General features: G+C 46.6%; 1 protein-coding gene across 3 annotated transcripts in view; it reads left to right on the plus strand.

Annotated features, from left to right (window-relative positions):
- EDD1 (glycine-tRNA ligase) overlaps positions 1-14,981 on the plus strand; it is a 218,578-nt gene that overhangs the window by 145,393 nt on the left and 58,204 nt on the right. For all 3 annotated transcript variants that reach the window (XR_015690444.1, XM_087675465.1, XM_087675475.1), the window contains exon 16: positions 11,494-11,557. Coding sequence is in view for 2 of the 3 variants with exons in the window: in XM_087675465.1 (XP_087531591.1) it covers positions 11,494-11,557 (64 nt within the window). In the remaining variant the exon portion in view is untranslated. The remainder of the gene's footprint in view (positions 1-11,493; positions 11,558-14,981) is intronic.

Genomic DNA, 14,981 nt, shown 5'->3' on the forward strand with positions numbered 1-14,981 from the left:
CAAAAGAATTCTGACGGCCAGCTTTAGAGGTAGATGGGATATCCACTGTGTTGGGGATGGAATGGAGATAACGACGATCCCAGGGTGTAGTCACATTACCTCTAGTATCAAATGCCAACTTAGAAGGTGGGCCCTTTGGACCGTCTGTATATACTGTCCTCGTAGACTGATTACGGAGAGTAGAAGGAACCATAGTACGCGCAGCATGCTGTGAAGAGCACACTTCTTTCCTGCGCATATACGTGCGCATGGAATCCTGTGAAACATTAGGCAAGCATATACGTGCGCATGGAATCCAAACCCAAAACCTGTTGTTTACCTTTATCCAAAACATTAGGTGGCCAAACTACACAATTTGATTCACAATTTGCAAGATAGTGCTTGTCAGACTCATAAGTTCTTTCGCGTGCCGCATGTTTCTCCGGCTCGAGAAAATATGACTAGACTCGAGGATTCAGAAGGTGGAATGGTGACTGATCCGCAGACCATTCTCAATATGTGAAGGAATTATTTTCTAGATCTTCTTGGTTCTTCTCCGTCGCCTTCTGACGAGGTTATGCATGCACGCTCAGTCTTGTATGATCTGGTCCGCCATCAGGTTCCACTTAATATGCAAACTACTTTGCAGGCAGATATTTGTGAGGAGGTTATGGATGTTTTGTTACACCTGCCTAAGGATAAAAGTCCTGGTTCGGATGGTCTCACCAATGAATTCTTTGAGAGCTCCACTACCCAACTGGTGAAGCCATTGGCAGCTATGTTCCAACAGGTTTGGGAAACAGGGTTCATGCCTTCCTCATGGAAAGAAGGCCTTATCAAACTGCTTCCAAAGGTTCCTTCGCCGTCAATGTTGCAACATTGGAGACCAATTTCTTTGATGGGTTTGATGTATAAAATCTTTTCCAAACTCTTGGCGAATCGGCTCCACAAGCACCTTCCAGCTATTGTGCATCCTCTTCAATATGGTTTCAATAAGGGCCGCAACATTCTGCATACTATCTTAAATGTGCAAATGACTATTGGCTATGCAAGCCACTCGAGTGACGAAGTGATATTGATTTCATTGGATCTGGAAAAGGCTTTTGACTATTTAGTTGGTCTTTCATTGCAGAACTTAAGTCTACTATGGGTTTTGGTACTCGGATATCTCAATTGATCTACACCATTAGTGCTGCGGCTTCTTCGCGAGTTATGCTCAATGGTGGTGTTACAGAGCCATTTGCCCTTGCATGCTCGGTGAGACAGGGTTGCCCTTTGAGTCCTCTCTTCTTTGCCCTGGCGACTCATCCGGTTCTTTCAATGTTATCTTCAATGGCAGCTTCTACTCAGCTGGCCGGATTGTCTCTTCCTTTGGGACAGCACTTCATTAGCGAATCTTTGGCTCATGATAGCTTTATGATTTTGCATGTGGACAAGGGCAACATTCGCGAGGCATTAGATGTTTGGACGCTCTTTGGTCATGCTTTTGGTCTTCGTATCAATGCTTTCAAATCAGCCATTCTCAGTTGTACGGAGTCTGATTTATTGTCATTGGGCTGGCAGTGTTAGGTTGTTCCCCGTGGTTCCATTGTCAGGCATCTTGGGTACCCTTTGGGTGTTGATATTCGGCCAAAGCAAGTACTAGAGTGGATTTCACAGAAACTGGCAGCTAAGTTTATGTATTAGAAGTCGCATGGGTGGCCCTTCCATGTTTGCCTCAAAGTGGCTCAGACAATTATGCTGCCAATGCTCATATATTTCTTGCCATTGCTGCGGTGGACGCCTACTACTTTGAAGGCTCTCACTCGCCCCATTCGTTTCATGTTATGGAAGAAGGATTCATTGCATGCAGGTATTTTGTGGATTTCGTGGTCACATATATGTACCCCCAAACGCCTGGGTGGTGGAGCTATTTTGGAGGGTGATGATTGGTGGTCTTTGTCTTGCCTCGGCCCTTTCCAACCGTTCTCAAAGGGCAATTGTTTCTTCTGCACCACTACTGTGGAATTGGGCCGTCATCGATTTATTTCTTGCTCGCTTGCTAAGAATATCTAGTCGCTCTTGTCACTAACCCCTTTCGATTGGATTTATTTCTCACTAACCCCTTTTGATTGGGTTTTTGTGCGCCCAAAATACCCCACACCGCCACAATTGCATATGAAGATCTTATTCCACTTTTTTAGATATTGGGGATGTTGGCACAATTGGACCACTCAGAATGCCTTTCTTTTTGATTCGGCTTCCAATGTACTGAGACACATTGGCAGGCTTAAAGGTCTCTTGCATTGGCAGATAGATCTCATTTGGCACTGGGACTTGTTCCGTCGGGAGGACTTACATCCCTGGCATATGGCAATTTCCTCTATGTCTTTGCCATGACTTGTGTAACTCTTTCGTGGCTTCGTACTGGGATTTTACACACATTGGCTTAGAGCCCTCGTGTATCGTGTAATCATATAAACTTCTACCTTTTTTTTGTAATTAATATAATTACCTTTTACAATAAAAAAGACAGATATTTGTTAGACAGAGGTTATGTATGTTTTGTTACACTTGCCCAAGGATAAAAGTCCTGGCTGGGATGGTCTCTCCAATGAGTTCTTTTAGGTTTTTGCTACCCAACTGTTGAAACCATTGACGGCTTTGTTTCAACCCAATTTCTTTGATGGGTTCTATGTATAAAATCTTTTCCAAAGTAATGGGGAATAGGCTCCATAAGCATCTCCCCGCCATTGTGCATCCTCTCCAATATGGTTTCATTAAGGTCCGAAACATTCTATACAATGTATTAAATGCGCAACTGGCGATTGATTATGCAAGGCATTCTAATCAGGAGGTTGTAGTAATTCAATTGGACCTGGAAAAGGCTTTTGATTATTTGGACAGGTCTTTCATTGCAGAACTTATGTCTACTATGGGCTTTGGTGCTCAGATGTCTCGTTTGATCTACACCATTAGTGCTGCGGTGTCTTCGCGAGTCATGCTGAATGGAGGCATTACCGAGCCATTTGTCCTTGCCGGCTCTGTCAGACAGGGGTGCCCTTTGAGTCCTCTCTTCTTTGCACTTGCGACTTATCCTGTTCTTTCGATGTTATGTGACATGGCAGCTTCTACTCAGTTGGCTTGATTTTCACTTCCTTCTGGACAGCACTTCATTAGTCAATCCTTTGCTGATGACAGCTTTATGATTCTGCCTGCGGACAAGGATAACCTTCGCAAAGCATTAGATGTTTTGGCTCTCTTTGGTCAGGCTTCCAAGTCTTCGCATCAATGCTTTGAAATCAGCCATTCTCTGCTTCACGGAGTCGGATTTGCAGTCATTGGACTGGCAGGGAATGGTTGTTTTCCGTGGCTCCATTGTCAGGCATCTTGGGTACCCTCTGGGTATTGATGTTCCCCCAAAGCAGCTCCTACACTGGATTTCATAGAAACTGGCGGCTAAGTTTCTGTATTGGAAGTCTCAGGCCTGGCTCTTCCATGTTCGCCTCAAAGTAGCGCGGACAATTATGTTGCCAAAGCTCACATATTTCTTACCATTGCTGCCCTGGACTACTACTACACTAAATGCTCTTACTCAGTGTATTCGTTTCATGTTATGGAAGAAGGATTTCTGTATGCAGGCATTTCCTGGATTTGTTGGTCACATGCGTGCACCCCCAAACGCATGGGTGGAGGGGCTATTTTAGATGCCCAAACTCATATGCTGACACTCTGTTGGTCTCTTTTTCGCGCCATGTGCTCGGATCATCATCCGTGGGTCCTTATAGCGCGTTATTTTCTTGAGGATCACGGGCTTCTGTAGGGTAATATCCAAATCCGGAGTTCTTGGTGGCATGTTCTTAATGCCGATTCTCGGTTCTCCAGTTCTTCTTCATCTCTCTTTGCCTTCAGCATACATCTGGCCATCACCATGAGTGAGCGATGGGGCAGCTAGGATACTTTGGTGGTGGCACTATTTTCCGTGTCTGGTGGCATACGGGAATGTGTGGCACAACTCATGGTATGTAGGCCCAATGTATCCGGGTATGTCTGGTAATATGCATAACCCCATATATGGCAACATTGGCATGATACTTGGGGGACAAAGTGGCATGTATGATAATGCATTTGCATCCGCTAGTGGTTTCGAGGCTGAAGGAATGAGTGTTGGTGATACAAATTCTTCATCTGGTGTTGATCATGTGCCACACATATTTTTGCAACATGTTTAAGTATTTTGGCATGTCAAAGTCGATCATGAGTGATCGAGACCCTCAAATGATCAATTTTCTTTGGAAGGGGCTATTTGAAAATATGGGACCATGGTGAAATTTTCTTTGTCCTTCCATTCGTAAATAGATGGTCAGTCTTAGAAGAGGTAAATTCTACAGTACTTGATCTCTTGAGATGCTATGTATATGGGCATAAATAACAATGGCAGCAATATTTGCCTTTGGTAGAGTTTGTATACAATAATATAGTGCATAGTCCCATTGGCAAAGCTCCATTTGAGGTTGGGGAAGGTGGCAAGAAAGTACCCCATATTTTGCACACAAAGGATAAGATCTTTGAGACTCATGAATATGTTGAAAATAGCCTATGCGAAAGTTTAGTATGCTCTTCAGAGGTTTCAAGAGAAGCAAAAGAAGGCAGTTGATTGCTATAGAGGTGCTTTGTAGTTTGTAAAGGGCGATTATATATTGTTGCATTTTGAAAAGGCAAAGTTGAATAAGATGAAAAGTAGAGAGAGGTTGCATCCAAAATTGAGTATGAGATACTATGGGCCCTTCCAGGTGTTAGAGAGGATCAACAATGTTGCTTATAGGCTGAAATTGCATCCACAGTGGTTGGCACACAATGCCTTTATGTAAGCTTGTTGAGGCCTTTTAATAGTGATGTGCCTGAGAATATCTGCTGAAATTCAGCGAGAGGTTGAGAAGTTGGATTAGATTTTGGTACTTGAGCAGATTTTGACACATAAAGATAAGGTAGTTCTTAAAGTTTTAGAACTATTCACCAATGGATGCTAAGTGGATGGAAGAGGATGACTTGGTAGATTATCCTCGGTTGTTGCAACTTTACATTGAGACTTTTCGGTTAGAGTGGACTTTGGATCCGGCTCACTTAGGTTTTAGCAAAGCAGAGGTCTAGAGTGATGGACAACTCTCGTATATTGTGGATCTGGGATGTATTTAGCATGCATCCCGAGTATAGTATTGAGAGTATGTCTACCATGAGGTTATTATTCAATGTACTAGTTGATGTAGTTGGTATGCAGATGGGTCTGGTTTTCATTGCAGCTTTGAAGGTATACATTTGCATCCGTATGCATTAATTTGTATCAATCTACGATAATCAGAGATCGATTATCAGTTGGTGGTTTTCATTGGTGGATTATCTTCAATTTTCAATGGTATTGAGCTAGTTTTGTGGAGAGCAGTATTTTTTATGAATGCCATTGACAATTCAACGATGGTTTATGGTTAGTTTATGCTTTGCTATGGTCACTTGATCAGAACAATTGAGATATGCTATTGGAAAATGCATTCTATGGGCTTCTAGCAGCAGTGTTGGATTCTTTATGAGTCTTATGTTTTGTGTGTGTTGGCTAGAAATTTTCACCAAGTGTTTGGCCTTAGCATGGTTAAACAACAGTGGCCAATGTTGTTTTTACTAAGATGCCCTTTTTGGGAAATTCTAGTGCAGTATGTTTTACTTTGGCTTATTGCATTGCAATTGAGGACGATCGCAAGGAATTCAAGGGAGTGGTCTGTCACAAGGATGTGAAATTTTATTGTTTTGCTTTGTATTTAATTAAAAGCTAATGAAATGTCCTAATGTTACTTGCACATGTGAGGTACACGTCAATTATTTCATAGCATGCCACCTAGGATCTAAAGATATCAGTTCGTGCCAACGGCAAGACTTGTAAAGTTATACCTAATAGGTACTAGGTGGTACCTCCTGTCAAGTTTTGGTTACTAGGTGATACCTAGTGTTAGGTTTTGGCTACTAATCTCAGTGGTGACATTAGAGACTAGGTATTAATGAATCAATTAATGATAGTCTAAGGGTCAACAATTGCTCAAGGACACTAGGCGGTACCTCCTGTCAAGTTTTGGGTACTAGGTGGTACCTAGTGTTAGGTTTTGGCTACTAATCTCAGTGGTGACATTAGACACTAGGTATTAATGAATCAATTAATGGTAGTCTAAGGGTCAACAATTGCTCAAGGACACTTGGGAGACAAATTGGCTTACCTAATTTAATTATTAGCTAGTGAAATTAAACTTTGGAGCACTAGAATAATTATTAAATTGATTTTTAGAATTAATATTCTAACAATTGGTTTAATAAGTTGGATAATGCTAGAAAATTGGGATTCGAAGGCTGTCACTTTGCAAAACTTGCCCATGCAAGTAGGAAAAACGTTGTTGGGTGTTGATGGAAGCCTATTCTAGCTTCTATGAGAGAGGAGGAGGCTATTGGAGAAGGAAAAGAGGCAGTTGAATTCTTCTATAGTACTTGGAACTTGACCAAAAGCTGAAAACAGCTATTTGAAGGCCTACAATAGCAAGTGACAGCCTAGAATGGCCAAAACATTAAATCCGCTAGGATGAAGGCTCCTCTAGCTCCCTGCCGTCGTGCTGCTACCCGCCATCGCGCCTCCCCCCCCCTCCTGTCGCGCCATTGCGCCTCCCTCCTCCTGGTCGCCATTGGGTTCCCCTCCCCCCGGTGGTCCCCATTGCGCCGCCCTCCTCTAGCCTGCCTGCCATTGCGCCTTTCCCCCCTTCCACCGTCCCACTATGTTGCCAGCTCCTTCTCTTTCGTGCCCCCCTGCCATGTTGTTCCCTCCATTTGCAGCAACACTCCCCCTCCGGCATCACAACAAAGTGATTGGTAGGTTCTTAGCAGGGACGCGCAATGGAAACGCTCTGGTCAGACGCCAATGCATTTTGTGAGTGCCCCCTAGTCAAACACCTTACGCCTCGTCCTCTTTGAGCAACAGCTCTTAGCCATCCATGCCATTGAGCTAGAGCTAAAAGAAACAACGATATTTGGTCATGTCATAGGGCACTTCCCATCTAGGGCCCAGCTTCGGGATTGGCTTCACTCCACGCTGTGCATCGGCACAACGGAGATCGTGGAGGTGGTTCTCATGGGTCAAGGAATCTTCATGGTACAACTCACCTCAGCAGACGCAACCCGTGAGCTACTGGCTAGCTCACCCTATTTTTCCACAAAGGGGGTCATCTACTACAGGGTTTCTTGGTACAGTGGCTCCACAGTGGAGGCATTCGCGCTCCACAAGAAATTCCTTAGACATTCGCTCACCCCACTCTTCCCCGAACTAGCGATAGAGTACCGCCAATTAGTGGAGGACTTTGGACGGCTCTTCGACACTGTCCTTCCTGCCTCTTTCAAGGTGGGAGGAGAAGATAATACTCTGGCAGGACCTAGCAGCCCGCACAGACTACTACAGGAGGAATCAAGGGATCCCATCCTCCACATAGTGGAGGTGCACGCACGAGTAGCCCTCGCTAACGTAGAGGATAGGCACTTAGAGTTCTCATTCCGTACCTCAACAGCCTTTTGGGCATGAAAGGGGGACACAATGTGTAGGGAGTTTTTCTAGTTGCATCAGCCCCGCACCTTAGGAGAACAAATACGCAGCCTTCAGGATCAATATGGGAGGATTCGCTCTAGTGGAGATAAGGTGATGGAGATTGGCATCATCTACTACTAATGCCTTTTCCAGCAGGAGATAGCCTCAGCAAGAGAACAGCGATGAAGACAGCAAGTTTGGGATCACATCCCATCCCTCCTGACACAGGAGATGGGCACTCTGTCCTAGACCCCCTTTACAGAAGAGGAACTAGAGGAGAATTTCCATACATAGGACGGGCAGAAATGCCCAAGAAAGGATGTCCTCTCTAAGGCCTTCTTCACGACCTACTGGGAGGTGGTGAAGGGCCCCTTATTACTGGCCTTCCAAGAGATTTTCAGCTCAGGACGAATGTCAGAGAGTCTATCGGCAGGTCTTATCAGTCTCCTCTCCAAAGGGGGAGATGGGTTGGAGCTATCCGAGTGGAGACCAATCACCCTGTTGTCAGTGGCCTATAAGGCACTGGCAAAGATGATTGGTAGGCGACTCCGCCCTTTGCTTCCAGACATCATTCACGACACATAGACAGGCTTTGTCCAGGATAGAAGCATCCTAGACAATGTCTTCACCTTCTTTGAGGCGACAGAGTGGGCCCAACACAGTGGTTTGGGATTGGCGGTACTACTCTTGGATTTTGAGAAAGCCTCTAACAGGGTTGACTGGGACTTCTTAGAGGGCACCATGGTGAGGTTGGGCTTTCCCCGGGCATGGATCCGCGGGGTCTCCGCACTTTATAGATCGGCTACCAGGAGGTTTCTCATTGGTGGCAGGCGAGGGGAGGAGTTTCGGCTGAAAAGGTCGGTCGAGCAAGGCTGCCCCTTGGCCCCGTATCTGCTACTATTTTTTGCAGAGGCGATGTCTGACGATGTCTGACTTCAGGTCACGTGTGAGCGGGTTACGTGGCCTCCGACTTCCGTTGAGAGAGGAGATGGAGTTGTTAGACTCAGAGTATGGAGATGATACAACACTCTACATAGAGGACAACACTCTACATAGAGGACGATGAGCTAATGCTGGAGAGAGTGAGACTAGCTCTCGAGGTGTTTTTCCTTGTAGTGGGAGGGAAAATCAACTGCGCGGCTGGTTTCCTTACGGACCTAGACTCTAGCACAGAGTGAGGCGTCCACTCAAGATTTAGATAGGTGTACAGAGGGGAGACCGTCCGTTACCTAGGCTTCCAGGTGGGACTCGACATCACTCTTGCTGAGCAGTTTCTTCCAGTCCTCGACTATATTTGGAGGAAGCTGACCTACTAGAGTACTAATGGCCTTTTCCGAGCGGGCCAAGCCCTGGTGGTTAACGAGGTCCTCTTAGCGACCGCTTGGTACATCGCCTCGTGTTGGTGCTTCTCCTCGTCCTGTGTAGTTCAGTTTCACTGCCTAGTGCGGAATTCCCTCTCAGCCAAGACAGACAGCTCTAGGGACTCCCGGGCCAAGGTGGCCCGGGCGATTATCATCCGGCATCGGTTAGAGGAAGGGCTTGGGATCATAGAGCGAGAGTATCAGAGTCTGGCTCTTTTGGGCAAGTTAGTAGTCCGCCGTCTCACACCACGAGGGCAAACTTGGAAAATCTTATTGCAGGAGGGTCCCCACGAGTGTAGACCGAGGCTTGGCGGTGATTGGAGGCCATCCTTGAGATGGATCTTTACGACGGCTTAGATCATGCCCCCCAGATCCTCCTTTCTACATAGCCTACTTCGTGTGTGGCAGGGCCTCCATAAGGCCCTAATTCAGAGCCTCGTAGGATGCCAAGAGGAGATAGACTGCCAGCCGGTGATCTGGAACCCCCAGGTCAGAGATCGGGATGGCGTACAGATTGGCGAGCGCCCCCACATCCAGTGGGCTGGTTAGGAGGCGGGCCCAGCTCGTAACATCAGGACATGGCGGGAGGCGTACAGGATGGTGAACTAGGAGGTGTTGCATTTGGCATCAAGTTGCAAGAGAGGAGTTGAGTTGAGCAGAAGGGAGATTGACGTATCAATACCTCAAGAGTGGCTTGACCCCTTGATATGAGAGCCGGTACAGCCCAATGAGGTATGATCGGCCGCTAGGTTTTCACCAATAGGTATCCCCCTATAGGTTGCAGGTAGAGTGGGTGGCGCCCCACATGGGACTTTCTTCACCGTGTAGGAGGGGGGGCGTCTGGTCCTTGACAGAGTGTAGCAGTATGAGGGGATAGTTGTCCTTCCATGGAGAAGGATTCGGGTTGTTAGCCTTTAGGGGAAGACATGGCGGCTGGACCCTTATGTGTTCTGGGAGGAGCTTTGGGAGTGGTTCCTATGGATATGGGACAGCAGGCCACTTGATGAGCTGGAGTGGGACTCGAGAGACTGGCTATGGCCGGCCACTGCGGTTGCCAAGAAGTCACTGAGGTTCCTCGAGTACACAGCCAGAATTGCCAGACACGTGCTGATGCAGGACATGGTCTGGGCGCCGTCGCGTAGCAGGTACTAGGCGGAGCACAGCATCACGGATGCTTTTTGGCAAACGTTTTGGCACTGCCAATGGGAGAGCTGGAGGTCGAGGAGGGTATCGTATCTCTTATGGCTGTTGGCACATGGAGGCTTGGCAGTGGGGAGTTGGTTAGCCCAGATGCAGAAGGATGGAGGTTGTAAACACTGCACACAGCAGTTTCTGGAAACTCCAAAGCACTATCTTTGGTCGTGTGAGGCGGCGCAGCTCATGTGGAGAGGAGCATGCCGCATTCTCCGCCGTATAGCACCTAGGCTTGGATGTATCTCATGGGGAGCTTTCTGCTAGCAGGCAGTCAAGTGCCATCACCTTTTGTATGAGGCTGAGATGCAAGACACGATCTTCATTATTGAGGCTAGGTCGTGCGCAGTGGTCAGCTTGGAGGCTCTACCCAAACGCCAGGTACTGGAGCCTACAACAGAGCGCTTTGAGGTATGGGAGATCGTAGGGAGTCTACCTGGATGGCACATCTGGAAGGCGCGGTGTCAAGCGGTTTTTGGCAGGGAGAGACTCTCAGTACAGGCAACTTCGGCAGAGCTTTGGGCCTCCATCATCCACTTTCTCCGTGGCCAATGGGACTAGGTGCAAGGCCAGTCTGAAGCTCATCAGGATCTCTGTTTTCATTTCGTGGGCACTTGGGGCAGCCAGGATTTGTTCTTCATGATGCAGACAGGCAGCCCCAGATGGCGCCCCTCCATGGCTTCTTGCCCCCATCCCCCCTAGACCATCCTGAGAGGCTTGCATACTTGATATATCTGTGACTCTGCATCAGCTCCAGCTAGTCTATTGAGCATGAGCACTTCTTTGTATTCAGGGTTCTTTCTGAAGTAATATAATTAGCCACATTTTATTTGCACAGAAAGAATGGCCAAAACAAACATGTGACAGTTGTTGGAGGCTGGTGACAGCCGTCTTGGGCTCCAGACTGAAGGCTACATCAGGTTGGAATCTCCTTATTAGGGCAGTAGCAAATTGGAGGTGGTTTTGCCGAAGAAAATCAGAAATTTCTCCCTCTACAGCATTCTCTCATTCTCCAGCCATTTCTCAACTCCCCTCAGAAGTCTGTAGATTTTACGTACTATATGCAAGTGCATGTTAAGTTTTGTTCACAACAACTGCTAGGATGGAGTGGCCTTCCAATATATTGTACTTGTCTGATTATCTTGGTTTTATCTTTGTATTTAAGGTCAACCAATGAGAAACTGCTTGGTTGATTCTAGCTATATAATAACCAATATACAAGAAGTAGGTGTACATAAGTCTGCACTGGCATTTGCCACTGGATGTGGATGTTCGTGAGAATAATAACAAAGTGGTTTTGTTATCTGTACTGACAATTGCTGCTAGATTTGGATGCTCATGAGAATAATCTAAAGTCCCTGTCTGTCTTAAATGCAGGCTCTTCTGGAGTTCTGTAAACGGTGCAATGTCGAAGGGGACTCCTTATATGTCAAAAATGATGGTGAGCGTTCTCCATTTGTGTCCACCCATCAATAAGAAAAGATGCCTTTCCTGAGGCAGTCATTCATTATTTTGCAGTGGTCAACTACTTTTCCCCAGTGTTTCTATAGAGATGAGTTACAGCCATCTTCTTATCTAAAGCATTAGGAACACATTTATTTGGATGTATCTTTGTGAGCCTGCCAAGATTTGTCAGCCCATGCTATTGGGACTGGTTTCCTCATGCCATCTTCCTCGATGCAGCATTCGTGCCTACGCCCTTTGCACCCACTCCTTTCCTTGCCAGTGCTTGTGACACCCCCGGTCTCCTTGCCACTCACCTTGTTCTATCATGTCATTTTGCCAGAATTATTGCGGTCTATTTGCCTCCTGTTGCTTCCATCTCCTTTCCCTGCATTTTTCCTCAAGTAGCCAACCCTACCTCCACTGTTGTAGCCTGTTTTTGATGGCCAGCTAACAGCTACAATCTGTAGGCTTCACTTTCACCATCCCTATCTCCTATGGTCGATAGTTGTTTTTTGAAAATAATATTGATGCAGGGTTAAAGTCTCAGGTTTTGGGTGTGTGCTTCTTTTGCATGGAAGACTGCAATGTGAATCTCTAGTCTAAGATCTGAACAGCCAGCGGCTTCCCTCAAGTCTGCAACCTTGGAAATTGTCCTTGGTGAGGAACAACTTCAAGCGAGAAAGTTGTAGAATCGGAGTACTCAAGGATTTATAAAGAAATGGTATTACAAATAAAGAGAAACACAAAATGTATAACAACGCAATAAACACGGCCTCTAGCATGCTCAATGTGAGAATAAGTGAATGAGAATATGAATGATACAATAAGGGGGCCTGAACCTCCTTGTCTCAAGGTCTGGGCAGAGGTGAATGATGTCTGAGTCATTAGCCCTCTTAAGCAGCAAAACACAGGTTGCAGGATTGCAAAGACAGGCTTTGGTATTCCAAGACTGATGGTAACTGTGTAGACCAGCTGGATGGAAGCTGGATAGGCTGGTGGCTGTCAATTAGTCCAAACAGCTGGTGATGATGCAGTGCAGGTATGCGACACAAGCAGATGGTTGGCAATGCAAGCAGCAGACCTCCTCTTGGCTGCTGATGCCCTCCAACGGTTGGCATAGAGGTCCTTTATGGTGTGGGCAGCAAGAGAGCAAGGGCTGATGGCTTGTAGCTGAAAAAGCAAAGTGTAGGATTGAACTTGATGGCCACAACATACTTTTTTATAGAGAATTTTAAAGCCTTTTGGTTTGGAACTACTTCTAATTGCTTTTTTGGTTAAAGGAGCCTAAATTAGGCATTAATGCATGTAACTTTGAGATTAATGGATGCCTTATTTCTATTGGCTCAACGGAACATTGTTGCTACTATAAAGGCATATTGGACATTTTGTTGGGCATGGAGCGCATGAAGACAAACCAGCAGGCTATGGAGGGTGAACCTCCACACACACACACACACACACACACACAGAGAAATGAAATGATATATTAACGTCTACAAAAGGCCAAAATAACCTATGAGACCATGAGTTACAATCATGTGTATGATGGTACAATTGTCTGGGCAAAATATGTAGCACAAAGCAAAATAAGAAAGGAAACTAACTATGGCTGTGTAGAGAACTCTCGCAAGTACACAACAAGCTGAATAGATTGATGTGATAGTTTGTAATGAAAGTACAAGTGATAGGGTCTGAATATATAGGCTGAGGTATCCACCTACACCTTTGACCCTTGAGTGGAGTAAAAGGTGTTCACACCCAAACATACACTTTTACACACAATAATGTGTGTTCACACATCAATAAATGAATCTAGTGAATTCCCCCCTTTGGGTTAGTGATGGGGCAGGAACTATTGTTGATGTGGCACTGAGAGATGGCAGCTTGTAGGTCAACAAGTGGAAAAGATTGCCGTCCTGGTCAGATTGCGAACGGTGCCTAAGGAAGCGCCGATTGGTTGACGGGAGGCGAGCGTGGGCATTGCAGCATGTGGAAGCAGAAGTGACATTGACAGGTTAACAGCTAGAAGGTGCACACTGGTAGGTTGTGGTAGAGAGGGAGTCGACAAGCAGGTCAGCGCTGCTTCTTCTTTCTCCTCTTCTTGTTGAACTGAACTGCTCAACAATATCTCTGCTACTTGTTTCTTTTTCTTGAAGCCATACTTTACAACAGCAGCATGCTTCTTGGATTCTCATGCTTTGATACCGTAGGGCAATGGTTTTACTATGGAGTCACTCATCCAATGCCCTAGGGCAATGGTTGTACTATGGAGGATATCTCGCTTCTTGATTATGTTCTCTTTGCAGCCTAATTCCTCCATCATTGTTGGTTGGTGATCAAGGCGAATGCTATTTGGGGATTACACAAAAGTAGGCATGGTGGAGATCACCTGTTATGGAGGGTGGCTTAATAAGACCTTGTCCAAATGCAAAGTCTTTCTTTGGAGAATGTTGATAGGTGACCTTGTCCAAGCACGGTATTTCAAATGGTAGTTGCTTCTTTTGTACTACCAATGTGAAATATTCCTACCATTGATTCATCTTTTACCGATTGGCTAGAAAGATTTGGTCCATGTTGTTAGGCATTGGAGGGCTGTGGTAGGTCCTTCCCTCCATCCATTAGGTCTTTGGCAAGGCAAAATATCCTACTCCGGTGCAGCCACATTTGAAAATATTGCTTCATTTTTAAAGATTTTGGGGCTCTCGACACATTTGAGTCACCCAAAATGCTTTCATCTTTGATTCTGCCTCTGGGCTTTAAAGTCATCTTGCTAGGTTGAAAGGTCTTCTTCATTGGCAGTTGGATTTTGTTCAGCCTGCTAGTTTTCTCCCTAAGGAGGATTTAGTTCCTTGGCATTCGAGAGTCTTTTCTGCTACATTGTCATGACTCTTGTATTTCTCATGTAAGCTTGTTGTCTTAAAACCACAAGAGAGAGAGAGAGAGAGAGAGAGAGAGAGAGAGAGAGAGATGGCAGAGAGAACCCCGTCGCCTGCGTGTCTGCGTGCCTGCACGCCCCGTCGTCTGAGTGCCCCGTCGCGCCCCGTCGCCTGACTGCCCCGTCGCCTGCGCGCCCTGTCGCCTGAGCGCGCCCTGTTGCCTGCGCGCCCCATCGCCTGACTGCCACGTCGCCTGCGCGCCCTGTCGCCTGAGCGCGCCCTGTCGCTTGCGCGCCCCGTCGCCCACGAGCCAGGTTGCCCCGTCGCCAATTAGCCTAGTCCTGTCCCTACCCTCGCCTGACGTGCGCACCTTGACAGTGGGCACCGCCGACGCGTTGAGCTTGTCCGCCTGTCCCGCCCCTCTTTGCCTGTGCCTGTCGGATCCGGCTCGCCTGATGACCGCTCACCTGCGCTGCCTGTGCTCGTTTCCTCTGTGTCAGGGTGGCTATGGCCCCGTCGACGCCTGAGAGACGCTGCCCTCAC

The sequence above is a fragment of the Lygodium microphyllum genome, chromosome 1 (assembly GCF_053477565.2).
Source record: "Lygodium microphyllum isolate KBCC chromosome 1, Lygodium_microphyllum_v1.1.10, whole genome shotgun sequence".
In the NCBI taxonomy this organism is placed as follows: domain Eukaryota; kingdom Viridiplantae; phylum Streptophyta; class Polypodiopsida; order Schizaeales; family Lygodiaceae; genus Lygodium; species Lygodium microphyllum.